The sequence below is a fragment of the Notechis scutatus genome, chromosome 3 (genome assembly GCF_049901735.1).
Source record: "Notechis scutatus isolate UNSWTSFEM ecotype Mainland chromosome 3, rNotScu1.2, whole genome shotgun sequence".
In the NCBI taxonomy this organism is placed as follows: Eukaryota; Metazoa; Chordata; class Lepidosauria; order Squamata; family Elapidae; genus Notechis; species Notechis scutatus.
The window spans coordinates 204,839,848-204,867,834 of NC_142011.1; the positions used below are offsets into that span (position 1 = coordinate 204,839,848).

Below are 27,987 nucleotides of genomic sequence, written 5' to 3' on the forward strand. Positions count from 1 at the left end.
GATAACCATAATTTACTTAGTTTATTTTATAACAATTCATATTATCCTCCCAAATCTATCCTAAAAACATTTTGTAGATATAATAAAAAAGAAGTACATCTTTATATATTTATTATTTTCTAAAAATCTACATATTTCATTACTGTATTTTATTATTTAACCATTGATAAAAAAAGGTCCCAAATTTTATAAAATTGTTTATCCTCTTGTTCTCTAATTTCAAATGTCAATCTACTCATTTCAGCACATTCCAATGTTTTCTTAATGATTTCCTCCTGCGATGGTATTTTCTCATTTTTCCAGTTTTTAGCAAATACAATCCTAGCCGCTGTTAATACATTTACAATCAGATATTTCAAATCTTTGCTATATGTTTCAGGTAAAATTCCTAATAAAAATATCTCTGGTTTCAAATCTATATGTTTTTTTTTTGTCATTTTTTCCAACCACATGTGGATTTTTGATAAAGGGTTGTTTTTAAACGGACTGAAATTTTCTCCATCAAACTTCTGCCAAATTGGCAGGGAATTCCCTCATCCCAGTCTTTTTCAACTTCAGAAGTTTTAAGATAGGTGGACTTCAGATCCCAGAATGGCCTCTAGCAGACAACCGATTCGCTGAATGACCACCGCAACAAAGATTGTGAAATCAGATTTGTCATATGGGTGACCTGCTTTGCAACTGTCACGAATTACAACCAGGGGTGGGATTCAAAAATCCCAACAACCGGTTCTTTGCCCGGTTGCTGGCTGGGCATGGCTATGGTGGGCGTGGCCTACCAGAATTTCCAGGAGGGCTGTTTTTCACCTTCCCCAGAGTCCGGAGGCTTTCCTTCGGCCTCTGGGAGGGCAAAAACAGCTTTTCCCGAACTCCGGAGGCCCTCCAGAAGCCTGAAACAGATCCGCTTCTGGGCTTCCGGAACTTCAAGGAGGGCCGTTTTTCACCCTCCTAGAGCCTCCACACAGAACCTGCACTTACCTGCATCCAAAATGGGCCATGTGGAGACTCCTGTGAGGGGTGGGATGGGGTGGGCAGGGCAGGCTGGTCGGTTTAACTACCGGTTCAGCGAACCAGGTGTAAATTTAACATCCGGTTTGCTCGAACCGATCCGAACCGGCTGAATCCCATCCCTGATTACAACCCTAACGGGCAGGCTCCATTACAGTTGTAAATCGAGAACTACCTGTATCTTTTTAAAAATGGTGGGCAGGAAAAATAGTTTGGACAGAAATTGCTTTCCGTCTGTTAAAATGTGCCTGTTCTGTTTATCGGCAAACAAGTTTGAGTTTTCCGGCGCCAGTTGACCTATCGTGGAGTTATTAATGGTGAGGAATTAATGGCAGTGTGCGGCGGCAGCCAAAACGGCTGATACAATCCTTGGTTGTAGAAACAGAGGCATAGAATCAAAATCATGTGGAAGTATTAGCACCGCTTTATAAAGCCTTAGTCAGGCCACACCTGGAATACTGCATCCAGTTGTGGTCACCTCATGACAAAAAAAGATGTTGAGACTTTGGAAAAAAAAGTGCAGAGAAAAGCCGTTAAGATGATTAAAGGCCTGGAGACAAAAGTATATGAAAAACGGTTGCAGGATTTGGGTTTGGCCGGTCTAGAGAAAAGAAGGATTGGGGGGTGGGGGCATGAGAGTGTTCCAGTATTTGAGGGGCTACCATAAAGAAGAGGGGGGTCAATTTATTTCCTAAAGCCCCAGAAGGCAGGACAAGAAACAATGGATGGAAACTGGTCAAGGGGAGAAGCAAATCTGGAGTTGACCGGAAGCTTTCTAACAGTGAGGACAATTAACCAGTGCAACAGCTGGCCTGTAGGTGCTCCATCACTGGAGGTTTTTAAGAAGAGACTGGACAGTCCCTTGTCTGAAATGGTGTACGGTCTCCTGTTTAAGGAAGAGGTTGGACTAGAAGACCTCCAAGGTCCCTTCCTGCTCTATTCAGATTGATTAGTTGATTGGATGATGATACAATACATTTGAAATCCCCAAAATGTTTAAAAATTACTCGGAGAATGATGCAGTTTTATATATGTATAAAAGTTAGGGTGATCTGTTGGGTTTTCCTTTCTTTCCAGATACTTACTTGTATTTTAACTGAACGGAAAATTGTCTTCTTCTGCTCGGACTGGGCATTGCTGACTCTTGTATCCGAATGCTTCATGTTGTACATCCATCCTCTTCAGTGGCAACACACGTTTGTACCAATCCTCTCCCATCAGATGTTGGATTTTGTCATGGCACCCACCTCCTTCCTGATGGGCTGTCACATCGACCACTTTGCGGAAGTTTGCAAGGTTGGTCAGGAATTATTTCTAGATCCACAACTTATTTATTTGTGTTTTTTTTAATCTCATCTTTATTAATTTGTATGCAAGTCAAGGCAGTGAACATACCTGATATCCTTCTTTCTTGTGCGTTCCCTACATCAGCAACCTTGGGATTGTTGGATTGGGCTGTGAGAGAGGAATTGGTCCAGTGTCACCAGCCAACTTCCATGCCTAAGGCAGGACTTGAACTCACCATCACCTGATGATTGACCCAAAGTCACCCAGCATAAGGCAGAATTAGAACTCCCACTAGACCAAACTGGCTCTCAAACTTCACTTTTATCTTTGTGCAAGCTTCAGAGAAAGCAGTAACCAACTTGCATTTGTTTATCCGGTTGATAAAAATATTATTTGCTATTGCTACATATTCAGGAAGTCTCTTAACCGCATTTTATCAGCTTGTCTATTACAGGATACATTTAGATTTTTAAAATGCGCTATCCAATCTCCTGCGGTGTACATGTTACAGGATCTTGACAGAAACCTGTTTTTTAAATTAATGTCTTAGGGGGAAAAAATTATGTATACTGAAAGTATTTGCACGAAGACAAATTCCTTGTGCGTTTAATCACACTTGGCCAATAAAGAATTCTATTCTATTCTATTCTATTCTATTCTATTCTATTCTATTCTATTCTATTCTATTCTATTCTATTCTATTCGATGGGAGAAAAAGTGGTGTACCATTTTTTTTTTTAAATTTGATTTTTGTCCAGGCAGTTTCTGAGAATAGGACACAATTGAATGGAGGGGAGGGGGAAACCAAAATTAGTCCAAAGGCAACTGGGCTTTCTTTTTTTCTTTGAAAAGGTTTTGCTTTTCATTCAAAACGCTTTTTGACTGAAGTTCTGACTTCAGTGCTTGGATGAGAAGTGAAACATTTTCAAAGTAAAAAAAGAATGAATGAATAAATAAATAAATAAATAAATCCTGTTGCCTTTTGGAAAAGCATCTTTGGGGCAACTATGACTTGAGAATGACTGAGGATGACTGAGAATCTCCATAGACAAGATAAAGATAGATAGATAGAATTCTTTATTGGCCAAGTGTGATTGGACACACAAGAAATTTGTCTTGGTGCAAATGCTCTCAGTGCACATAAAAGAAAAGATACATTCATCAAGAGTCAAGAATCATGAGGTACAACACTTAATGATAGTCATAGGGTACAATAAGCAATCAAATCTATCTATCCATCTATCTGCCATCTATCTATATACCTTTCTGTCTATCTGTCTATCCATCTATCTAATATATCATTTATCCATCTATGTGCCATCTATCTATGTATCTTTCTGTCTCTCTCTCTCTCTGTCTATCCATCTATCTGCCAACTCTCTCTCTCTCTCTCTCTCTCTCTCTCTCCATCCATCCATCCATCCATCCATCTATCCATCTATCTATCTAGAATTAGAATTCTTTTTTATTGGCCAAGTGTGATTGGACACACAAGGAATTTGTCTTGGTGCAAATACTCTCTGTATACATAAAAGAAGAGATACATTCGTCAAGAGTCAAGAATCTTCAGGTACAACACTTAATAATAGTCATAGGGTACAAATAAGCAATCAAGTCATACTAGGAAACAGTCCATATAAATCGTAAGGATACAAGCGACAAAGTTACAGTCATACAGTCACAAGTGGGAGGGGATGGGTGATAAGGAGTGATGAGAAGATTAACAGTAATAGTAGTGCAGACTTTGTAAATAGTTAGTGTTGAGAGAATTATTTGTTTAGCAGAGTGATGGTGTCCTTGTGTCCAGTTCTGGTGTGCAGTGCCCTATAGCGTGGTTTTGAGGGTAGGAGTTGAACCATTAAAATTGTTTCTGTTCTTAGTCTGCCAAGGGTGACATCTACCATAATGGATTGTTAACTTCTATTTTTAACTATCAATCTTCCCAATTTTTTGTAACAATCAGGAAGCCGACGACTTAATTCTAATCAACATCGATTCTGGCGATATCGCTCAATCCAAGTCCTCTGAAGAGGAAACCGACATTCCAGATGTCCCAGCAGAAGCAGCCAGGGTTTTTATAACACGGTAAAAATAATCAAGATTATTTCGCTTGCTTCCATGAATAAGGCTCTAAAAAGTCAGAACAAAAGATATGGCTGGATTCAGCAGTGGGCTAACATTATGGCTGGTTTGGCAAACTGACAAATCCCACCCATGGCTGGTTAAAATGATCAAAGGCCTGGAGACTAAAACATAGGAAGAACAGTTGCAGGATTTGGGTTTGGCTAGTCTAGAGAAAAGAAGGACATGATAGCAGTCTTTCAGTATTTGAGGGGCTGCCACAAAGAGGAGAGTGTCAATTTATTTTCCAAAGCACCAGAAAACAAGGCAAGAAACAATGGAGACTGATCAAGGATAGAAGCAACCTGGAATTAAGGAGAAACTTCCTAACAGGGAGAACAATTAACCAGTGGAACAATTTGCTTGCAGAGGTTGTGGGTACTCCAATACTGGAGGTTTTTAAGTAGAGACTTGGACAACCATTTGACTGAAATGGTATAGGGTTTCCTGCTTGATCAGGGGGCTGGACTAGAAGACCTCCAAGGTCCCTTCCAGCTCTGTTCTGGTTGATTGGCTCCTTGTAACGAGCCATGCTCTTCTTCCTCCAGATCTGAAAACCTTCAGCTGCACTATGACCTTGAACTCTGCCATCTGGGAACCTCCACGGACTTCTTCGAAATACAAGGCCGACGGAGAACTTGGCAACACAAGCTGAATTCTGAAATTCAACAGATTACTCTGCAGTTAATCGTCAATATGTTTAGGTGGGTGTCCGAAAGATTTCCTTCCAGAGCCCTTTAGCTCTTTCCTCCGCCTTCAGGTACCATCACCTGTTCAAAATGTAAAACCCTTTAAATGAAGGGATAAGCGAGCCTGCTCCTTTTGCGCCTCGAGAGACAATTCTGGTGTCAATTCATAAAACATTTTCTATGCCCGTTTTATAGTTGCCAACCGAAAGTGTGTGTGTGGGGGGGAAGGAGTTTGAAAGAGCCATGCAGCAGTTTAGAAGCGAACCTTGCAAAAATTATACTAACTGACTGGAATTTCTGGTGCTCAAAACTCCAATTGGAGACCCAGTGTCAACTCATAAAATTATTTCTCTGGTCTTTTTGGAGTTGCTAGCAGAAAGGGAGGAGGGAGCAGTGCAGTAGCTTGCTAAACTGAAACTGCATTCCATAAATGTTTTTAAAGATAGTAACTAGATGACTGAAGTTTCTGCTGTGCAAAATTCTAACTGGAGAGCATGATTGAGGACTCTTGGCTATGGATGTGTCCCATTGGAGAATATGAATTACGATACACCCAGGGGGGTGGGGGAAAACCAGGGTCAAAGGTGACAATGAATGATGTGCCTCAGAGTTGGCTACACCCAGGCAGTGCCGGACATGTTAACTCCCAATAAATCCCTTTGAAGATTTGGAAGTTTGGCTCGAGACTCATGATTTAAATGGGGGTAACTGCCAGAATCCTGACACCCAGATTGATGACTCTTGGCTATGGACATGTTTCATTGGAGAATATGAATTATGATACACCCAGAGGGGTGGGGGAAAACCAGGCTCAAGGGTGACAGTGAATTGCGTGTCTCAGAATCGACTACCTCCAGGTCATGCCAATATGTTGCTCCTAATGAATTCTTTGAAGCTTTTTGAAGTTTGGCTCAAGGGTCATGATTTCATTAGGGCGATGGCTGGAATCCTGACATCTGGGTGGATTCATTTGACGATCCGTGGATTTACACCATGCGTTAATTCTTGTAATCCCATTTTTATCAACAGGGAGGTGAAAGACCATTTGAACTATGAACACCGAGTATTTAACAGTGAAGAATTCTTAAAGACAAGAGCAATAAACGATCAGCCGTTTTACAGAAAGGTAAGGTGTAGCTTGACATAAATTGTTCCATTAGTTCATGTTGTAATTAAAAAAAAAACCCACAAATGTTTATTTGAGCTGTAGTTTTATATAATTTATATATATAGTTTTATATCATTTTATATAATTTGATCTTTTGAAGAAAGTATGCCTATCCAAACATTTTTGGATGATCTTGTTTCTGCCAATATATTCGTTAAACTTACTGAAGTCATTTGTCTGAAATATGCATAACTACAGAATTAACTTTTATAATATACTATTTGATATATTGGATTACTTAGGTGCCATCAAGTTGTTGTTTACTCTTAATGACCTCATAGAATGTAAGAATATAACACAGAAACTGTTGCTGTAGCAGTCCTACTTTAAGTATGCAATAATATAGTTTAAAGGAGAAAAGTCTGTGTAGAGATTCTCAGTCATCCAGGTCATGGTTGTCCCAAAGGTGCTTTTTCAGGAGGCAGGTGAACTGTTTGGTTTTTCTTTTGAAGACGTTTCATTCCTCATCCAAGAAGCTTCTTCAGCTCTAACAGAATAGTGAGGAATGGAAGGATTTATATTCCTTGCAGACAGCTGGTCATTTGCATCCTTTTAGAGGGTCGTTGAGGCCACTTGGAGGTTTATCTGCATTCTCAGGGTCACCTGAGTAGCGCAAATGGTTCCTGTAGTCTGCAGTTTTCCTCTGGAAATCCATTCCTACTCCCACACCATTCCAAGGGTGTTAATCCCAAATTGTATAGGTTAAAGGAGAAACTTCTGAAACGTTTGCTCTCAGCGATAATCTCGCACAGTGGAGATACAGATAGTCTTTGACTTATGACCACAATTGAGCCCCAAATTTCTGTTGTTAAGCAAGACACTTGTTATGTGAATTTTGCCCCATTTTATGACCTTTTCCTGCCGCACCTGTTACGTGAAACACTGCAGTTGTTAAATTAGGAACATCATTACTAGGTGAATCTGGCTTCCCCGTTGACTTTGCTTGTCAGAGGGTCCCAAAAGGGGATCACATGGGATCTCCAACCGTCATAAATATGAACCAATCGCCAAGTGGCCCAATGTTGATCACGTGCCCGTAGGGAGGCTGCCATGGTCGTAAGTATGAAAAATGGTCCAAAGTCACTTTTTTCAATGCCACTGTAACTTCGAACAGTCGCTAAATGAATGGCTGTAAGTCAAGGACTACCTGTGCTGTGGGTAATGCCTTCTCTTGTGTTTGTGCAGGTGCTGGAAACGTATATGTTCCACTCTTTTCTCAAAGCCCGCCTTAACGGAAGGATGGATGCTTTTGCTTACCTAGAGCAAAGCACCCAGAATGAAGAAGACAGGTAAACCTGACATCACTTGCTTTGCAAACAACATGAGGTGGTGGGGGAAGGGCGGAAAGGGCGGAGGGGGGGGAACTTGCCCCACGCACCCACACGCCTCGTTTGGCCACCAGGCTGCTCCTTTCCGCTTCTTTCTTCTTCTGCTTTTGGCTGCACGCAAGGAAAGCAGCAAAAGTCTTTCTTTCTCTCCCTCCAAACTCCGCCAGAAATGAGTCTTTGGGACCCTGCAAGGCCTCCTGCTCCAAGAGGCTGCGTCAGCAAAGACTCATTTCTGGCGTTATTTGGGGGAGAGAAAGAAAGACTTCTGCTGCTTTCCTTGCATGAAGCCAAAAGTCTCTCTCTCTCTCTCTTTCTCCCCCTGAGAACAGAGCTGGAGACCAGTATCCTGCGATCCCAAATAAAGAATGATCGATCGGTGGGAAAACGGGGTGGGGGATTTTCCTGCAGACTTTTTTGGGGGTTTTCCCAGGGTCTCTGGTCCGCGGGATTTAAAATGATGAGTTTGGTAGTCCCTGAGGTCCAAAAGGTTGGCGACCCCTGCACCAGATGACATCGCTAGGGCTCTCTGCCTTGGAAGAGTGAGGAAGAGTCTCAGGGATGACTCGTATCCTGGTCAGCACTTCTTTATCCTCCTACCATCGGGTAGGAGATGCAGAAGCACAGCCAGCTGCACCAACAGGCTGAAGAGCAGTTTCTACCCGTGGCTGTCAGACTTCTGAACGGAAAATAACTTGCATGTCAACACAGTATAATAGATTTGTGGAGCCGGTGCGTTGTGCAACAAGATCACATAGTGTAAAAAGTTTGGGTCTGGGTTAGGGACTTCTGTCCTCGCTGTGAGTTGTGTGCACGAAGGGAGGCTCAGCCAATCTCATTGTACACATATACTCTGACAATAAAGGTAATAAAATAATGTTGTGTTTTACTTGTATGTGTATATACAAGTAGTCTTATGACTTATGGCCCCAGTTGAGCCCCAACATTTTTGTTGCTAAGTGAGACATTTGTTAAGTGAGTTTTGCCCTGTTTTACGACCTTCCTTGCCACCGTGGTTAAGTGAATCACTGCAGAAGTTGTGGGTGCTCCATCAGTGGAGGTTTTCAAGAAGAGATTGGAAAGCCATTCGTCTGGGCTGCTATAGGATCTCCTACTTGAGCAGAGGGTTGGACTAGAAGACCTCCAAGGTCCCTTCCAACTCTATTCTGTGTTCTAAAATTCTAAGCTATTCCATTAGCAACAACGGGTCGTTAAACGAAATTGGCTTTTCCATTGATTTTGCTTGTCAGAAGGTTCCCAACAGGTGATCACACCATCATAAACGTGAGTCAGTTTGCCAAGGCCCTGAATTCTCATCACGCGGCCATTGGGGGGGATGTGGGACGGGATGCTGCAACGGTCATAAGTGTGAAAAAAACATTCCTAAGTCCCTTTTTTCAGTGCTGCTGTAACTCCGGTCCCTAAACGAGGACCAACCGTTGTGGCTTCCTTTAGATTCAACTTCCTGGTTGGTAACCCGAGAAGGCTGACGATGGAGAAGATGATCTCTAAAAGGTTTAATCCTCAGTACATGCTCAGCAGGCGCATGGGGGTGAGCCTTCCTGATCTGCACAACATTAAGCCGAGCGACAGCCCGATGAGGAATTTATCCCTCCGAAGCGTAGACGTTACACAAGGTAAGATGGAGAAACTCCTCCCAAGCTGCCATTGCTGCTTGGCTTATCTGAGTGGGAAACCTTGGCACGGATGGATGGATGCATGTTGTGAGTTAGCCAATGAGCAGAGAAGGCTCAGATCATTTGAAATACACCATAAAACCACAGAGAAGAGCTAGAACCGAGTGATTTGCCAAGTGGGGAGAAGAAGAGGAGGAGGAGGAGGAAGAGGAGGAGGAGGAAAGATACGAGTAGAGGAGGGAGGAGGAGGAGGAGAAGGAAGACGGCGGGGTCCTTGGTGTTCTCTGAGCTTGGTGGTTTTCTTGCAGGTGTTTCATTACCCAAACTAGATGCCATGCCCCTGTTGGAGTCTGACTCCAAGGGAGAGGAGGAACAGCCTACAGGGAGTGGGAATGTGGCTCCGGAGGTTGTGGAGGAAACTGGGGAAGGGCACAGGCCAGCTGGGCAGTCAGAGGAAGACCCAGGCCCATCCCCTCTTCATCCTAGGGCACGCAGGGAGGAGAGGATAAGGGAGAAACACGAATGGCGTGGTCTATGAGGGAGGAAAGGGCCTTGATCCCCTTCATGGGCTGCAGCTATGAGGACTGTTTAAAAGGACGGACTGCGCATGGGCCAGTGCTGGAAACAACGCATGAAAGTATGCCTAGTCTGTCCGTTCTTATCTGAGTTCTGGTGTCCTTCCCAGTGCGTGCATTTTGATATCTATGGACGTTTTCAAGCCCTTATCCTGCCTTGTCCCAGTAATTGCTTCAGTGTGGTTTTGTAACCCACCCTGGGTCATCACACTAGGTAACATTGTCAGCGCTAGAAGGAAGTGAGGATTTGCCAAATGGGGAGAAGAAGAGGAGGAGGAGGAAGAAAGGTAGAGGAGAGGAGGGAGGAGGAGGAGGAGGAGGAGGAAGACTGTGGGTTCCTTGGTGTTCTCTGAGCTTGGTGGTTTTCTTGGAGACGTTTCATTACCCAAACTAAGTTAACCTCATAATGTGAAACGTCTGTAAAAAAAAAACCACCAAGCTGAGAGAGCACCAAGGACTCTTCACCTTTTGATTTAGTCCTATCCATCAGTCTGTGATCTCTTCGTGGAGGAGAAACATGTAGAAGTTCAAAATGAACCCAGAACGTTAACGGGAACCCTTGGTGCCTTTTTTGTAACTCTTGTAAAGTCACTTTTGTAACTTTCTCCTCCTTTTTTTCTAGCTAAAAGATCGATTTCGAAACCCACCAGCACTTTCAAGATCCCAGATATCCATTTCCCACTGCTGGGTCAGAGCGTCCAGTCCTATTACGTCGACTTGGGTAACCATCTCAGCAGAGCTATCCAAATTTTGTCCCCGGAGAACTCTGCGCTTCTAGCGAGGTATTTCTACCTTCGGGGACTCGTCAACCTGATGCAAAGGAAATTCCTCAATGCGCTTTCGGATTTCCAAAACCTGTACAAGACGGACATCCGGATATTCCCTACAGACCTTGTGAGAAAAATGATCGAGAATCTCCCACCCCTGGATCGCTCTCAGGCAGATCAGAAACCCGAACTGAAGAGGTTGATCAGTCACCTGCTGGATAAACAACGAGAGGTCACTAAAGCCGATGACCACGTGAAGAAATTTGCGTTGCCCAAAACTCACATGCAGGTGAATGACTTTGTGAAGCGTATCCAGGAATCTGGGATTGTCAAAGATACAGACACGATCCATCGGTTGTTCGATGCGTTAACCGTAGGTAAGGGGCAAAAACAAAAGAAAAATGGTTAGAAACTTTGTGAGAATTCCAAAAGGTGTTTTTTTTTTCCCAAGAGGCAATTGGACTTCCTTGTTTTTCTTTGAAGACGCTTCACTTTTCATCCCAGAAGCTTCTTCAGCTCTGACTGGATAGTGGGGAATGGCAGGATTTATACTCCTTGCAGACAGCTGGTCATTTGCATCCTTTTAGAGGGTCGTTGAGGCCACTTGGATGTTTAATCTGTGTCCTCAGGGTCACCTGAATGATGCAAGTAGGCGTGGAGCCTTCTTGGAAGCGGTTGAAAAAGGACTGTGTTGTAGATTGGAGATAGATGATCAATTTTGACGTAGATGGCCTCTTCGGCCCCTCTTTCAAACCAGCAATCCCCTCTGTCCAAAATATGGACTTTGTTGTCTTCAAAAGAGTGGACTTTGTCTTTTAAATGCAGATGGATTGTTGAATCTAGTCGTGATGTGTTTGTTCTCCTATGTTGTGCCATGTGTTTATGCAGTGATCCAGATAAAATGGTCCAGCGGGTTGTTAAGGTCACCTCCAGGTGACTTTAACAATCTGCTAAAAGGATGCAAATGACCAACTGTTTGCAAGGAATACAAACCCTTCCATTCCCCACCATCCAGTCAGCGCTGAAGAAGCTTCTTTGGATGAGAAGCGAAATGTCTTCAAAGAATAACCAGAAAGTCCATGTCAGGATTCCGGCAGTTACTCCAATTAAATCATGAGCCTCGAGCCACACTCCCAAAACTAAAAAAGATTTATTTGAAGGTAACATTCTACTTCTGGCATTTACCTGGGCGTAGCCAACTCTGAGTTACGTAATTCACTGTCACCCTTGATCCTACTTTCCCCCCCACCCCTCTGGGTGTGTCATCCAACGAAAACCGTCCATAACCAAGAGTCATCAATCATGTTCTCCAATTAGATTTTTGCACAGCAGAAGCTTCAGTCATCTAATCAGTGTTCGAAGAAAATATGAATGGAATGTACTTTCGATTCCACTCTGCCATCTGCTCTTTGAAACTCCCCCCCCCTTCTTTCTATTGTCAACTGTAAAACGTGTATACAAAATGTTTTATGAGTTGACAGTTGACTCCTGAAAAAAAGACCTTTGGGACAACCATGACCTGGACGACTGGAGAATCTCCATAGACACTTCGTGAGCATTCTTTTTCCAACTCTTTGTTTTTCTGTCATGAGTATAGACAAATGTTTGTGCAATCCTTCTTTAAAACCTCAAGTGATGGAGCACCCACAACTTCTGGTGGCAAGCTGTTCCACTGGTTTATTGTTCCCACTGTTAGGAAATATCTCCTTAGTTCTAGATTGCTTCTCTCCTTGATTAATTTCCATCCATTGCTTCCTTCTTGTCCTGCCTTCAGGTGCTTTGGGAAATAGCACCTGAACAAAAACGCAGGTCGTCCTCGAGATGCGACTATCATGAAGTTTGATCATTACCGTCATATGCCATGACAGTTGTAAATTGGATGAGTCCCATCACCAATCCAATTTTACAACCTGTTTTTTGGCACTGGCTGTAAAGCAAACTCAACAATCATTAAATGAATGCCCTGGAATTCCAGACGTAAAGGCATGGCAATAACTCAACGTGGTTGGGAGGATGCCAGGAACGCAGATAACCAAAGTACACACAAGATAAACTCACGTTTGTTCCCAAGCAGACCCTGCACTCAGCTTGGATCTCATTTAAACTCCCTCCCCAGCTGTGGCTAATGAAGGGAATCAGGGCCCTTTCCTCCCCGGTAAGCCACGCAACACACTTTACTCTCTTCTCCGTTCTTCCCTGTGTGCCCTAGGATGAAGAGGGGGGGTGGGCCTGGGTGTTCCTCTGAACTCCCTCTCCCTTGTTCTACCTCTCCCCTGTTCTGCCCAGACAGACTTTGCCCTTACCCAGTTTCCTCCACAGCCAATGAAGCCACATTCCCACTCCCTGTCAGCTGTTCCATCTTCCTCCTCGGATTCAGACTCCAACAGGGACATGACAGGAAGGAAGGAAGGGGAAGGAAGGAAGAGCAATAACACCTAGACTTATATATCCCTTCACAGTGCTTTACAGCCCTCTCTAAGCAGTTTAGAGAATCAGCATAACTGGCCCCAACAATCTGGGTCCTCATTTGACCCACCTTGCAAGGATGGAAAGCTGAGCCAACCAGTCAGGATTGAACTGCTGACAGTGAGCAGAGTTAGCCAAGTTAGCCTGCGATGCTGCATTCTAACCACTGCGCCACCACCAGGGCTCTGATTAAAGGTAGATCAAAAGAACAACTTTTAGAAGGTTATTCTTCGCAAGCGTCAGATAACCCTAACTCTTAACCCATTGTTTGCTAGGGCGCAGTTTTGCTTGAAACCAGTTGTAACTTCCAGGTTTTGCCCAAAATGTGACCACGGGATGCCCCAAACGGTTAGAAATGCTATTGCCAAGTGACCCAGGAGAAGTCATGCAATCGTAGAAAGCAACCATTGGAGTTGAGTCATAGCTCCCCTTTTCCAGACAGGTCATAACTTTGAATGCTCATCAAGCAAACAGTCGTAAATCAAGGACTACCTCTACAGGTAGTCTTCAACTTGCAACAGTTCATTTATTGACCCTTCAAAGTTAGAAAAGCACTGAAAAAAAAGTGATTAGACCATTTTTCACACAACTGTTTCAGCACCCCCACAGTGAGGTGATCAAAATTCAGGTGCTTGGCGACCGATTCATATTTATGACGGTCACAGTGTCCCAGGGGGGTGTCATGTGATCCCCTTTTGCATCTCAACATACAAGCTTCTGATCAGCAAAGTCCATGGGGAAGCCATAAGTCAAGGACTGCCTGTAGTCAATAGCCTGATCTTTTTGTCTTACTTTGGCCGATTTTTAATTGGGGGTTCAATGTTGCTTATATGTTGAGAAACCCTCGAATGCAGAGTATCCGAGTGCCCCTTAAAATTATACCGGGCAGCAGAATGCTGGAAAGAAGCATCATAACCCAAAGTCTAAATTTCCCTGAGCTTCTAAACCAAATAGACTGGCGAAAAGATCTGAAGTTATAATTTGGACCAGAACCAGTCAGGGTCTTTTTAAGTCCTAACATCTCTAGTCATGCTGTTAGAATGGTAGATATAAAACATTGAGATGTCTGTCTGTCTGTCTGTCTATCTATCTATCTATCTATCTATCTATCCATCCATCCATCCATCCATCTATCCATCTATCATATCTATCATATCTATCATATCTATCCATCTATCCATCTATCCATCTATCCATCTATCATATCTATCATATCTATCATATCTATCTATCTATCATATCTATCATATCTATCTATCTATCTATCTATCTATCTATCTATCTATCTATCTATCTATCTATCTATCATATCTATCATATCTATCTATCTATCTATCTATCATCTATCATATCTATCTATCTATCTATCTATCTATCTATCTATCTATCTATCTATCTATATCCTATCATTCATCCATCCATCTCTCTTTTTGTAACGTTTGAAGTACAGGAGATGCACAAACGTTCATTATGGTAAAACATTTTCTTAATTTTTAAGGGCAGCAAAAACAAATCAACCCGGAAACCTTTAAAGACTTTTATACCTACTGGAAGGAAACAGAAGCAGAAGCTCAGGACGTCAACCTGCCGCCGAGCGTCATAGAACACCTGGACAAAAACGAGTGTGTTTACAAGTTGTCCAACTCAGTCAAAACCAACAAAGGAGTCGGCAAAATCGCATTGACGCCGAAACGCCTGTTTCTGTTGATGGGAGGAGCTTGTCCCGGCTATCAAGATATCGCCACATTCAGAGATATAGAGGTGAGCCCAACAAAAGCACAGGTTGCGTTCTATTTAACGACCATGTTGTGACCGTTCAGAGTTCTAACAGCCCCAGTGGGGAAAAAAATCAGATTTATGAACGTTTTCACACTCGCGAGCATCCTTGCAGCATTCTCATGGTCATGTCATCAAAATTCAGATGTTTGGCAACTGGTTCAAACTTACAACGGTCACCGTGCTCCCTGGGGTAACGTAAATTACTTTCGCGACCTTCTGACCAGCCAGATTCACTTAACGATGGTAATACTGACTTAACAGTGATTCTGTCAGGGCTCCGGCATCCACCCCCCATTTAAATCATGAGTCTCTAGCCACGTCTCTCAGATGTTTAAAGATTTATTAGGAGTGAACATGCCGGTGCTACCTGGGTGTAGCCGACTCTGAGACACATCATTCATTTCCCCCTTGACCCTGGTCATTCCTCACCCCCTGGATGTATATTCTCCAATGGGACAAATCCATAGCCAAGAGTCATCAATCATGCTCTTCCGTAATAATCTTGCGTGCCAGAAGCTTCGGTCACCTAGACATTATCTAAGGAATGCACTACTTCCTCCACTCCCTTTCTGCTGGCAACTTTAAAAGATCAGGGAAATATTTTTGAGTTGACAGATTCACTCAACCGCTGTGGCAAGAAAGGTGGTAAAATGGGGTGAAATTCACTTAACAACCATCTTGCTTAGCAACAGAAATTTGGGGCACAATTTCAGTTGTAATTTGAGGACTGCCTATAGTCAATACCCTGGTCTTTTTGTTTCTTTGGCTGATTTTTTTTTCCTTCCGGAGTCTTTCCATTGGAGCACCAACAACGACGGGCCTGAAGGAAACTTGACTTGAAACTCGCCTTTGATCTTGGCTTAAACATGGAGACATCCACAATTCCAATTAAAACTTTTTTATTAAGTTTATCGAAGTATAAAATACAAAGGAAAAAAAACAAGGAAGAGTAAGAAGAGAGGAAGGGAAAAAGAGGGAGTATAATGTAATGGGGAAAAATAAAGGGAAAAGACACAGTCATAACATTACAACTACAACTTTTTGCTCTTACACAGCAATATGTACAAGCCATTTGTATAACAATAAGCCTGTCTTAATTTACAAACACAGAATCAAAGTTTTTTTCCCCCTCTTGTCTCATTGTAAACACAAAATCCACGATTCCAAATGGTGCTTTAGGGAACTTTTATCTCCTCCTTGTTATTCCAAATTGTGTTTTCACCCTGCAGCAGAAAGAGGTTTCCATCACCTGGGTTCAATTCCCTGTGGCTGGTCATCAAAACAGTAGCCCATGCTCCATATAGTGCGGTCCACTATGCCACGGGACTATGTGACCAGGGGGATGCTACTACAATGGTCATAAGTGTGAAAAACAGTCATCAATCACTTTTTTCAGGGCTGTTGTAACTTTGAATGGTCACTGTGATGACCCAGGGCACAAAGGCAACACAGTCAGATAATCAGTAGGAGTCCCTTTATTAGCTCCAACTTTGCCCCCAATGTCCTGGTTACTCTCTGAGCTGGAGAAAAACTCTCCCAGGAACAGCCTTTGGGCTGCAGAGAATCAAGTCCAAAACGTGGCCAACAAAAACTTTATAAGTCCAATCAAGGCAAGATGAGGTAATTAATCCCGCAGGGCAAGAAGATAAGGAATTCCAGAAGTAAAGGAAAAGCAGTAAATCAACCCAGTTGGGAGGATGCCAGGAACGCAGATAACTACAGTCAACACAAGATAAACTCATGTTTGTTCCCAGCAGACATCGCACTCAGCTTGCATCTCTTTATGAAGGGAATCAGGGCCCTTTCCTCCCCCATAAGCCACGCAACCCACATTGCTCTCTTCTCCGTTCTTCCCTGTGTGCCCTAGGATGAAGAGGGGGGTGGGCCTGGGTCTTCCTCTGAACTCCCTCTCCCTTGTTCTACCTCTCCCCTGCTCTGCCCAGCCTGACTTTGCCCTTCCCCAGTTTCCTCCACAGCCAACGGAGCCTCACTCCCACTCCCTGTCGGCTGTTCGTCTTCCTCCTTGGATTCAGACTCCGAAAGGGGCATGACAGATCACTAAATGAATGGTTGTAAGTTGAGGAACACCTGTATACTGACATGCCTGAGCAAAACAGGATGTATCCCACCAAGAAAGGAAGGAGGAAGATAGAACGTAGAATAACTTTATTGTTACTTTGAATGTACACTGATCGGCATACATTAAAATGAAATTTCATCATGTGCAGCTCTCAGAGGAGTGTCACCACCTCCAATATATGCTATACAATCATGATAGAATAAATAAATAAATAAATAAATAAATAAATAAATAAATAAATAAAAATATGCATATACCCACATAGCCACATATATTATGTGACACAGAGAAACAACACAGTCTAGTTTGGATGTATACGTGTACATGGCGAGAAAAACGAATCTTGCAAGTTTACCAGACGGATGGCCTAGGGAACAAAACTGTTACAGTATCTGGTAGTTAGTCCTGCTAGAAATACTTTGAAGCCTTCTCCCAGAGGGGAGCAACAGAAACAGACCAGAAAGTAGGTGTGTGGGGTCTCTAACAATGCTAAGCACATAGCGTTTATAGGCAGCATCCTGAATAATGGGAAGCGAGCTTCCTGTACTCTTCTCCACTGTCCTCACCACTCTCTGTAGGGGCTTTCTATTTGCTGCCACCAAACCAAACAGGGATGCAGTTTGTTAAAAGGCTCTCGATCGGGCCTCTGTAAAAAGTGGCTGGGACAGAAGATCCAGAGAAAGAACAGATTTTCCCAATCTGGAGAGAGAGTAGATTTTTTTAACACTGAAAAATACACAACAGGACACTGTGGGCCTCCCGGATGTATTAGACCAAAGTCCTCTGGGCTGGGGCTCCTGACATTGATAGCAAAACAAAAAACAACAACAACCCAATTACCTTCTCTGCTCCAGCAGATCTTGGGGGAGGAAGGGGCCATGAGAAAAGATGAAAACAGAACCGTGTGTGTTGCCTTATTGTGGTTCTCAGCTCTTCCTTTTCTACCTTCCCCCTGCAGGAAGTGAGAAATACCACCGTCACTTTTCTTCTCCTCAAGATTCCCACCTTGAAGATAAGAGTCAAGTACAAAAAGGATGTTTTTGAAGCAAATCTGAAGTCCGAGTGCGACCTTTGGCACTTGATGGTGAAAGAGATGTGCGCTGGGAAGAAGATGGCAGACGATCACAAGGTTCGGACGTTGCGTGGGTTAATAAATAACGTGGGCACATTTTTTTTACAATGTTTCACCTTCTCAGATTCCTATTTCATGTGACTTTGCCAGATGGCAAGATTAATAATCGAGCAAGTAAGGCGACCATCATCCAAGCTTCCATATTAATGAAGCTGAGCATCTTCTCTGCTTCCAATTTGTTGGAAGCTTCGTCTCTTCAGTTCTTCTAACTTTTTCTTACTTGCAGCATCCGTGTTCCTTGGTTTGATTTTATTGTGACCCACTACAAGTAACATCTGGGACTACAAGTAACGTCTAGTAACAATACAATACAAGTAACACTACAATTAACTTCAGGGACGCAGTGGCTCAGTGGTTAAGATGCTGAGCTTGTCGGTCAGAAAGGTCGGCCGTTCGAATCCCTAGCGCCGCATAACAGAGTGAGCTCCTGTTACTTGTCCCAGCTTCTGCAAACCTTGCAGTTCGAAAATGTGTTAAAAATGCATGTAGAAAAATAGGGACCACTTTGGTGGGAAGGTAACAGTGTTCCATGCGCCTTCGGCGTTTAGTCATGCCGGCCACATGACCACGGAGACGTCTTCGGCTTGCCCTTGGAAGTTGTGGGAGCGCCATCGCTTGAGACCTTCAAGAAGAGATTGGACTGCCAGAAATGATGTTGGGTTTACCACTTGGGCGGTAGGTTGGACTAGGTGACCTATAAGGTCTCTTCCAACTCTGATTATCTGTTATTATCTGTTATTATTATCTTTGGACAGCGCTGGCTCTTTGGCTTTGTAACGGAGATGAGCACCGCCCCCTAGAGCCAGAAACGACTAGCACGTATGTGCGAAGGGAACCTTTATCTTTACCTAAAAGTAACATCAGAACCATAACATGACAAAAATGGCTTTGGAGGTGAATAATGCTCCAGAGATTTAGCAAACAATGGGAGGACATCAAGAGTAGAGTAGATAGTTTCTAGCTGTTTGAATTTCCAAACTATTTCCAAAGGATGTTATTTAAAGATGCCAAGGATTACATTTCCCTGGATTTATTTCAAACATCTCCTCCTGCTTGATTAACCAATTATATTGATTTGTCTTTAAGGATCCCAAGAATTTCAGAATAAAAGAGTTGGAAGGGAGGTCTTGTAGTTCAACCCTCCCCACACGGATTTTAATTGAATTTGTCTGTTCCAAGACCTCAAACATGGACTTCTTCTGTCCAAGAATGCAGAGTTCTAGTTTTAAGGAGTAAAATCCGCAATTCCACATTCATATTTGGATTTGTGATGTACAGAATAATCTATGTTAAGAGGCCCAGAACTTCATACACGATTCCCACAGTATACATTGGGGAAAATTCACATGGAATCTCATGTGCATAGTACGTGCAGGTTGCAATCAGGGTTTTGTTCATCTGGTTGTTCATCTCAACATCCCATCTCTTCCCTTTCAGGATCCACAGTACCTTCAACAAGCCCTCACCAACGTTCTTCTGATGGACGCGGTAGTGGGTTCTCTGCAGTCCTCCAAAATAATCTACGCAGCTTCGAAGCTGTCTTACTTTGACAGGATGAAGAACGAAGGTGAGTTGAAGGGTCGTTTACAGTAAATAATGCCCTTTCCACTACCGTCTTTTAATGACCCCATAATCTCTTGTGGGATGGAATCTTGAGCAACTGAATGGAGCTGAGTGTTTACTGGCCCGATGCCCTTCCTGTCACCATTGCAGAGTTATATTCAGCAGATCTAATCTCAGCATGCCCAGAGAGAGAAGTGTCTGCCTTTACCTAGGATCGAACTTACAGCCTCCTGATGGTGAGGCGAGAGGTTTCACCTCTAGGCCACCACACCACTCAGTAGATAATACTACTTTGGTAGTGTGAATTGTGTGGCCTCCTTTACACTCTTGTGTTGGATGGTCGCCAAAGTGCAGAGTTGCAAGTGACCATAATTATCTTCTACTGTTTTCCCCCGAAAATAGGACCATATCTTATTATTATTTTTTGGCCACCAAAAAAGGCACCAGGGCTTATTTTAAGGGGATGTCATCCACTAACCTCACTTGCGCGTCGTCGTCCTTTTTCGCTGTCAGAGGCCTTCAGGAACTTCTTCTTCTGTGGCCAGCAAGACTTTCCTGAAGGCCTCTGCAGCTGATAACAGGGCTCCGGATCGATCCAGAGCTTTGTTCTCAGCTCCAGAGGCCTTCAGGAAAGCCTCGCCAGCCTTGCTGGCTGCAGAAGAAATGGGCCGGCAAGGCAGGTGTCGGGGTGTGCGAGGCCTGGCTACAACTGTCCAAAGGTAAGTAGTAGGGCACCTCCGATGCCCACCTTAGCTTTACTTCTCACCTGTGCACTCTGGACTGGGTGGGATCTTAATAGGGGCTTATTTTGAGGATAGGGCTTATATTGGGCACGTGAAAAAAAGTCAAGCTAGGACTTACTTTTGGGATAGGTCATATTTTGGGGGAAACAGAGTAGTTATGAAGGATACCAAGAATTGCTATAGATCACTCATATATGGCTTTCTCTATGGAGAGCTTTCCTTTTCCTCTCTGATCTATCTTCTATCTCTTAAGTTTTTCCTTTTGGCCCTATAACCACCTTTAAACCTGCATGCCTTCTATTTGTCCAGTGCCCATGATGGTCCCCAAAACCACGTCTGAAACACTAAAGCACAAGATCAACCCATCAGCGGGTGAAACCTTCCCACAAGCAGTGGAAGTCTTGCTGTATACACCAGGTATGGGATTGAATGTGGTCTCACTTCAGGACGCTGCCTGCCCCGCTCCCTACATTCATTAAAAGAGGGGGTACAGTGGTCTTTCAACAACGGTCCCAGGTGCTGACGTAGTCCAAGACACGTCTAAACTCATCCAGCTTCATGGCTCAGAGACATTGAGCCATTGCTTTTCCCTGAAAGCCAACGTTGAGTGTTGTGGGAATTTTTCGGAATCCAAGATCTATCTGTCAACTCGTTAAATATTTCTATTCTATGGTCTTTTTAGAGTTGCCAACAGAAAGGGGAGGGGAAAGGGTTTGAAAAAGCAGTGCGGCGGCTTGGAAATCGAAAGGGCATTCCATAAATAGTTTTTCAAAGATAGTAACTAGGGGACTGAAGTTTCTGCCGTGCAAAATTCTAACTGGAGAGCCTGATTGATGACTATGGATGTGTCCCATTGGAGAATATGAATTATGATACCCCTGGGAGGCTGGGGGGAAAACTAGGGTCAAGGGTGACAATGAATGATGTGCCTCAGAGTTTGACTACACCCAGGCAGTGCCAGACATGTTAACTCCCAATAAATCCCTTTGGAAGTTTTGGAAGTTTGGCTTGAGACCCATGATTTAATTAGGGGCAACTGCCGGAATCCTGACATTATCTTTATAAACATGAAAAGGTGTTCAGCAAATGACATCATAATGAAGGAGTAGAGAAAAGTTCTCCAAAGTCTGTAGAGATTCTTTGTCATCCATGTGTTGTCTCAAAAGTGCTTTTTCAGGAGGCAACTGGACTTTCTTGTTTTTTCTTTGAAGACGTTTTGCTTCTCATCCAAGGAGCTTCTTCAGCTCTGACTGGATGGTGGAGAACAGAAGGATTGATACTCCTTGCAGACAGCTGGTCATTTGTGGGGTGGAAGGATGGAAGGATTAAATATTAAACAGAGATCTAAGCTAGAACTAAAGAGACATTTCCTGACAGTGAGAACAATTTATCAGTGGAACAGCTTGCCTCCAGAAGTTGTGGGTGCTCCATCAGTGGAGGTTTTCAAGAAGAGACTGGACAGCTACTTGTCTGGACTGCTATAGGATCTCCTACTTGATCAGAGAGTTGGACTAGAAGACCTCCAAGGTCCCTTCCAATTCTATTCTAAGATTCAGTAGCATTCTTTGTTGTAACGTAAAATGTGTTGCTACAATCCCTTTCGGTTGCCGTCATGCAGGTTGAATCAAGGAGGTTGACTGCAAAGTCTTCTTGGCTACTCCAAATCTTAGGGATATCATTTTTTTTTCCATAAATTCCAACCATATAATGTAAAATTCTCTAAATCTTTAGGGCAGCTGGAACCCACCGAAAAGCACGGAGACGCCCATCCAAAATTGTGGTGCGCTTTGAATGGAGGGAAGGTTGTGGTCTTTGATGCCTCAACGTGGTCTCTGCAGCATTCTTTTAAAGTGGGGAACTCTAAACTGGTAGGTGACATTGACAATGGACTTCTTGTAGAGGTTTTCCAATCATACTTAGTGTGATGACCCAGAGTGTAACACAAACGTAGCAAAATCCAAAACGTAAATAAATGTCCTTTAATGCCTCCAACTTGGCCCCACTGTTCAATAATTTTCAGTTGGAGATAAAACTTATTCAAAAATAGTCTCCAAAAGAAAGCAATACAGTCCAAGCTTAATGAGCAGATAGAGGTGAAATAAAAAACCAAAACAATGAAGGAATTTCCACAACGGACTGAGATAAGTAATTACCAACTTCAAGGAGATAACAAGGCACAGTCTGTCCGAAGGACGCCAGCCAAGATAACTTCAGCCCAGAATAAAATACTCTGCTTCTGGCAACGCTATGTTTTAACCATCTCTCTTATATACTGTTCTCCCCAGCTGCAACCAATGAGGGGGATCATGGCCGCTTCCTCTCTCGTAAGCCAAATTGTTTCCTTCTCCGTTCCTCCCTGCGTGTCCTAGGATGAAGAGGAGAGAGCCTGGTTCTTCCTCTGACTGCCCAGCCAGCCTCTGCCCTTCCCCAGCCTCCTCCACAACACCCAGAGCCACACCTCCACTCCCTGTCAGCTGTTCCTCCTCTCCCTCAGAGTCCGACTCTAACAAGGGCATGACACTTAGACCTCTTTCCAAGTCTGTGGAGATTTTTGGTCATCCAGGTCGTGATTGTCCCAAAGGTGGTTTTTTTTTTTTTCCCCAAGAGGCAACTGGAAGACTTGAAGAGGCAACTTGAAGACATTTCACTTCTCATCCAAGAAGCTTCATCCATTCTGAAGGACTGAACTTCATGAACGGAAGCTTCTTGGATGAGAAGCGAAACGTCTTCAAGGAAAAACGCAGAAAGTCCAGTTGTTTTTTTGGGAAAAGCACCTTTGGGACTTTCAAACTTCTCAAGTATCTCACTCTGGTTTGATGGCTTTCTTTTCATTTGTTTTAGCAGATAAGGCTCTGTGTCCTTCGCATTAGCCTGCTTGTTTTTTATTTGTAGTTCAACGTCCCTCAACCTCAGCAAGTTTAAGATACGTCGACTTCAATTCTCAAATTTTCCCAGGCCGGCTAATTCTGAGAGTTGAAATCCACACATCTTAAAGTTACTGAAGTTGGGAAATGTAATAATATTAGAACTTCTCCAGTTGATAGCAGGTTGCTGATTGGTAGCCAAACTCAGGGATAGGCAGGGAATGTCCTGGGAAATGTGTTTTCCCATACGGTAGTCTTCCTTGTAGAGGAGGAGCTCTTTTCTCACAATCAGGAGGCTATGAATAAAACTCCGCATTGGGGACAGGAAGGGCATCTGGCCAGTAAACGCTCGCTCCATTCAGTTGCCCAGACTTCACCCCGCAAGGTATTATGGGGTCATTAAAAGAGGGTGAGTCTTCCTTATTTAATGACCCAGGAGAGGAAGGACCACGTCATTAAACAAGGAAGACCACATGACCCAGGAGAGGAAGGACCACATGTCCAGCTTCTTCAGAAGAAAACCATGTTTGGGATCTCCCTTTCTCTGAAAAAAAAAAAATCATATTAAAGCAATTACTTGTGAAGCTCGTAATTAGTGGAAGTTTCTGCTCTGGAGAATACTCCACCTTTTATTTTAGATAGATTAGCTGCTGAAGAATTGCTAATTAATTTCTGATTTCACGCCAAGCTGTGAATGACAGTTTACAAGATACAGAGGTTATGTTTGCACAATACATGCAATTTAGGGATATTGAGTCCAATCAGTCGCTGACTCCTATTTTATAACCTTCCTCCTATCATACGAAGCTTTGATCTAGTTTAATATAATATATTTGAGTAACTAAAGTTTTATCCCGCCTGCCTCTCGGGACTGTGTATGAGTTGGTTGGCCATATAATTAAACCATTTAATTAATAAACTAATATCCTGAAATAATTAATACACCCTGTTGTGTCCCTGACTAGCTAAGTCTTCTTTTCCTCAGCTCAGGGAGACTTTCTTTTCCTCAGCTCAGGGAGACTTTCTTTTCCTCAGCTGAGGAGGCTCTTTAAATTTGGCGCCGCGCAGAGACTGTCTGCGGCTCCAGACATTCTGTGGCTTCAGCTCTTTCTTCAGTGACTTAGCTTCTTGCCTGGGTGTCTCTTCTGACATCCCACCCTCGTCGCCAGTGTTGTATTTGGTCTAGACGGACACACCAGGCAGACACAGGAGCTGAAGAATAACGTTTCTTTATTTGAAGCAGTAACAGATTAACGTGGCTGCCCAGCTGGGCTGGCAGCCGGCTGGCTGGAGCCGGAGCCCCAACTGCCCCCCTGGGGAGTGTAGTGCTAATGTCAAGGTAGACAAGCCCAGGTGGGAGAGACCCTGGAGGTGGGTGCATGGAAGGACTCTAATGGTGGGTGCGCACCTCCTTGTTCAACGCCTGACACCCACCACCCCTAAATACCGGAATCCATCCCCCAGAGTCATTGGGAAGGGGGGCAGAGAGAATTTTTATTTAACAACCTGAGAGAACGAAGAAAAGGTCTCAAACAGTTCAGTGAATCATGGAAACGCACACCAGCCATGCTCAACCCGGAGGGGCTGCATCTCTGCAGAGCCAATGGCTGCACCCAGTCCACAATGGTGAAAAAGCCTGAAAATGGAGAAAAGGCCTGGAGCTGAACGCAGCAGCCCACGAAGAGCTGCACCCAGCAGGCCCATCGCTCGCAGCCGGTGGGAGTCGAGGCGCTCGGGCTGTCGGGCGGCGACGGCCGGGACGGAGAGGCGACTGCAGCGGAGGCGCGCGGCGGCGGCGGCGGCGGAGAAGGCGGCGGCTGCGGAGGGCGGCGGCGGCAGAAGAAACGGAGGCCGCGGCGGCGGCAGCGAGGCAGCGGAGGCCGCAGCGGCGTCCTCGGCGGGAGCGGCTGCAGCGGAGGCGCTCGGCGTCCTTGGCGGGAGCGGCTGTCGGGTCGCGGCGGCTGCAGCGACGGTAACGGCGGCCGGATCGGTGTGGGGGGTGGAAGCGTGAGTCTCGCCGGCCTTCACGGCCTTGAGGCGAAGTCTGGACCTCTGCTAGAGGCTGTAGGCTTTTTGCGCTCTTGTAGCGCCCACGGGGTGGGGTTTTTCGCCAGCCTTCACGGGCCTTGAGGCGCGTCTGTTCCTCGGCTGGGGAGGCTTTTCAGACTTCTGCGCTCTTGGTAGCGCCAACGGGGTGCCTTTCGCACGGGAGGCTAGAGTGCCTGTCAGGCAGTGACTTTCTCCTCAGCTCAGGGAGACTTTCTTTTCCTCAGCTCAGGAGACTTCTTTTCCTCAGCTGAGGAGGCTCTTTAAATTTGGCGCGCGCAGAGACTGTCTGCGGCTCCAGACATTCTGTGGCTTCAGCTCTTTCTTCAGTGACTTAGCTTCTTGCCTGGGTGTCTCTTCTGACATCCCATCCTCGCCGCCAGTGTTGAATTTGGTCTAGACGGACACACCAGGCAGACACAGGAGCTGAAGAATAACGTTCTTTATTTGAAGCAGTAACAGATTAACGTGGCTGCCCAGCTGGGCTGGCAGCCGGCTGGCTGGAGCCGGAGCCCCAACTGCCCGGCTGATGCCGTTTGACAGCTCCTATATAGTCTGCTGTCAACGGCACCAACCAATGGGAACAGTAAGATGGTCCCGCTCAAAATGCGAACCAGGTTGAAGACTTAGCTAGTCAGGGACACAACACCCTTTCCCCTAGCTAAGGACACGCGCTCCAACCCGGAGGAGGCTGCATCTCTGCAGAGCCAATGGCTGCACCCAGTCCACAATGGTGAAAAAGCCTGAAAATGGAGAAAAGGCCTGAGCTGAACGCAGCAGGCCCACGAGCTGCAGCCCCTCCGGGGTTGAGCGCGTGTCCTTCCAGCGGCCTCCGCTCTTCTGCCGCCGCCGCGCGGCCTCCGCTCTTCAGCCGCGCGGCCTCCGCTGCCGCCGCTGCGGCCTCCGCTCTTCAGCCGCCGCGCCTCCGTTCTGCCGCCGCCGCTGCTCTCCGCTGCCGCCGCCGCCCGCGCCTCCGTTTCTTCTGCCGCCGCCGTCGCGGGGCCTCACGCCGTCGCCGCTCCGCCGCTGCCGGCGCGGCCTCTGCTCTTCTGCCGCCACCGCGGCCTCGCTACCGCCGCCCGCGCGCCTCCGTTCTTCTGCCGCCGCCGTCGCCGGGCCTCCGCAGCCGTCGCGCCAGCTCCGCGCCGCCCGCCCGCGCGCCCTCCGCTACCGCCGCCGGCGTTATCTGCTCTTCTGCCGCCACCAGCGGCCGCCGCTACCGCCGCCTCCGCTGCCGCCGCGCCCGCGGCCCGTTTCTTCTGCTTCGCGCCGCCGCGCGCGCGCCTCCGCAGCCGTCGCCTCTCTCCGCAGCCGCAGCGCGACTCTCCGCTGCAGTCGCCTCCCGTCCCGGCCGTCGCCGCCGCGCTGCCGCCTCCGCCCGGGCCGCCGACAGCCCGAGCGCCTCCTCGACTCCCACCGGCTGCCGAGCGATGGGCCTACTGCGGGTGCAGCTCTTCGTGGGCCTGCTGCGTTCAGCTCCAGGCCTTTTCTCCATTTTCAGGCTTTTTCACCATTGTGGACTGGGTGCAGCCATTGGCTCTGCAGAGATGCAGCCCCTCCGGGGTTGAGCATGGCTGGTGTGCGTTTCCATGATTCACTGAACTGTTTGAGACCTTTTCTTCGTTCTCTCAGGTTGTTAAATAAAAATTCTCTCTGCCCCCCTTCCCAATGACTCTGGGGAATGGATCCGGTATTTAGGGGTGGTGGGTGTCAGGCGTTGAACAAGGAGGTGCGCACCCACCATTAGAGTCCTTCCATGCACCCACCTCCAGGGTCTCTCCCACCTGGGCTTGTCTCCCTTGACATTAGCACTACACTCCCCAGGGAGCGAAGCTAGGTAGGTGGGAGGTTGGATGTTCTTGTCCCAAGGGGGCCAGGAGAGCACAACGAGCCTCCAGCCTTAGGGTTCAGGCACCTCTGCCCTACCCCATGCAGGCAGTCACCAGACAGGTTTATTCACCATCTTATCTGGTTCCCCTTCTCAGGCTCCTGCCTTGTGACAAGTGGGGTGCCAATTTTGTGTTAAGCCTAGTGGTTAGGTGTGCAAGCAGATACTAGTTCAATTTCCTTGTTATACCATTGTGTTTCCAAAAGGCTGGGCAGCGCATGCCCTTAGCTAGGGGAAAGGGGTGTTGTGTCCCTGACTAGCTAAGTCTTCAACCTGGTCCGCATTTTGAGCGGGACCATCTGACTGTTCCCATTGGTTGGTGCCGTTTGACAGCAGACTATATAAGGAGCTGTCAAACGGCATCAACTGAGCAGTTGGGGCCCGGCTCCAGCCAGCGGCTGCCAGCCCAGCTGGGCAGCCACGTTAATCTGTTACTGCTTCAAATAAAGAAACGTTATTCTTCAGCTCCTGTGTCTGCCTGGTGTGTCCGTCTAGACCAAATACAACACTGGCGACGAAGGTGGGATGTCAGAAGAGACACCCAGGCAAGAAGCTAAGTCACTGAAGAAAGAGCTGAAGCCACAGAATGTCTGGAGCCGCAGACAGTCTCTGCGCGCGCATAAATTTAAAGAGCCTCCTCAGCTGAGGAAAAGAAAGTCTCCCTGAGCTGAGGAAAAGAAAGTCTCCTGAGCTGAGGAGAAAGTCTCCCTGAGCTGAGGAAAAGAAAGTCTCCTGAGCTGAGGAAAAGAAAGTCTCCTGAGCTGAGGAGAAAGTCTCCCTGAGCTGAGGAGAAAGTCACTGCCTGACAGGCACTCTAGCCTCCGTGCGAAAGGCACTTCGTTGGCGCTA

The 27,987-nt window shown here is 45.6% G+C and overlaps 1 protein-coding gene across 2 annotated transcripts in view; it reads left to right on the plus strand.

Annotated features, from left to right (window-relative positions):
* Positions 1-27,987, plus strand: part of DENND3 (DENN domain containing 3) — a 67,556-nt gene that overhangs the window by 25,978 nt on the left and 13,591 nt on the right. For both annotated transcript variants that reach the window (XM_087962249.1, XM_087962250.1), the window contains 12 exons: positions 2,086-2,304; positions 4,259-4,380; positions 4,965-5,120; positions 6,135-6,231; positions 7,459-7,562; positions 9,054-9,235; positions 10,433-10,954; positions 14,542-14,804; positions 17,861-18,031; positions 19,472-19,601; positions 20,650-20,757; positions 22,072-22,208. In XM_087962249.1, the coding sequence (XP_087818375.1) occupies positions 2,086-2,304; positions 4,259-4,380; positions 4,965-5,120; positions 6,135-6,231; positions 7,459-7,562; positions 9,054-9,235; positions 10,433-10,954; positions 14,542-14,804; positions 17,861-18,031; positions 19,472-19,601; positions 20,650-20,757; positions 22,072-22,208 (2,211 nt within the window). The remainder of the gene's footprint in view (positions 1-2,085; positions 2,305-4,258; positions 4,381-4,964; positions 5,121-6,134; positions 6,232-7,458; positions 7,563-9,053; positions 9,236-10,432; positions 10,955-14,541; positions 14,805-17,860; positions 18,032-19,471; positions 19,602-20,649; positions 20,758-22,071; positions 22,209-27,987) is intronic.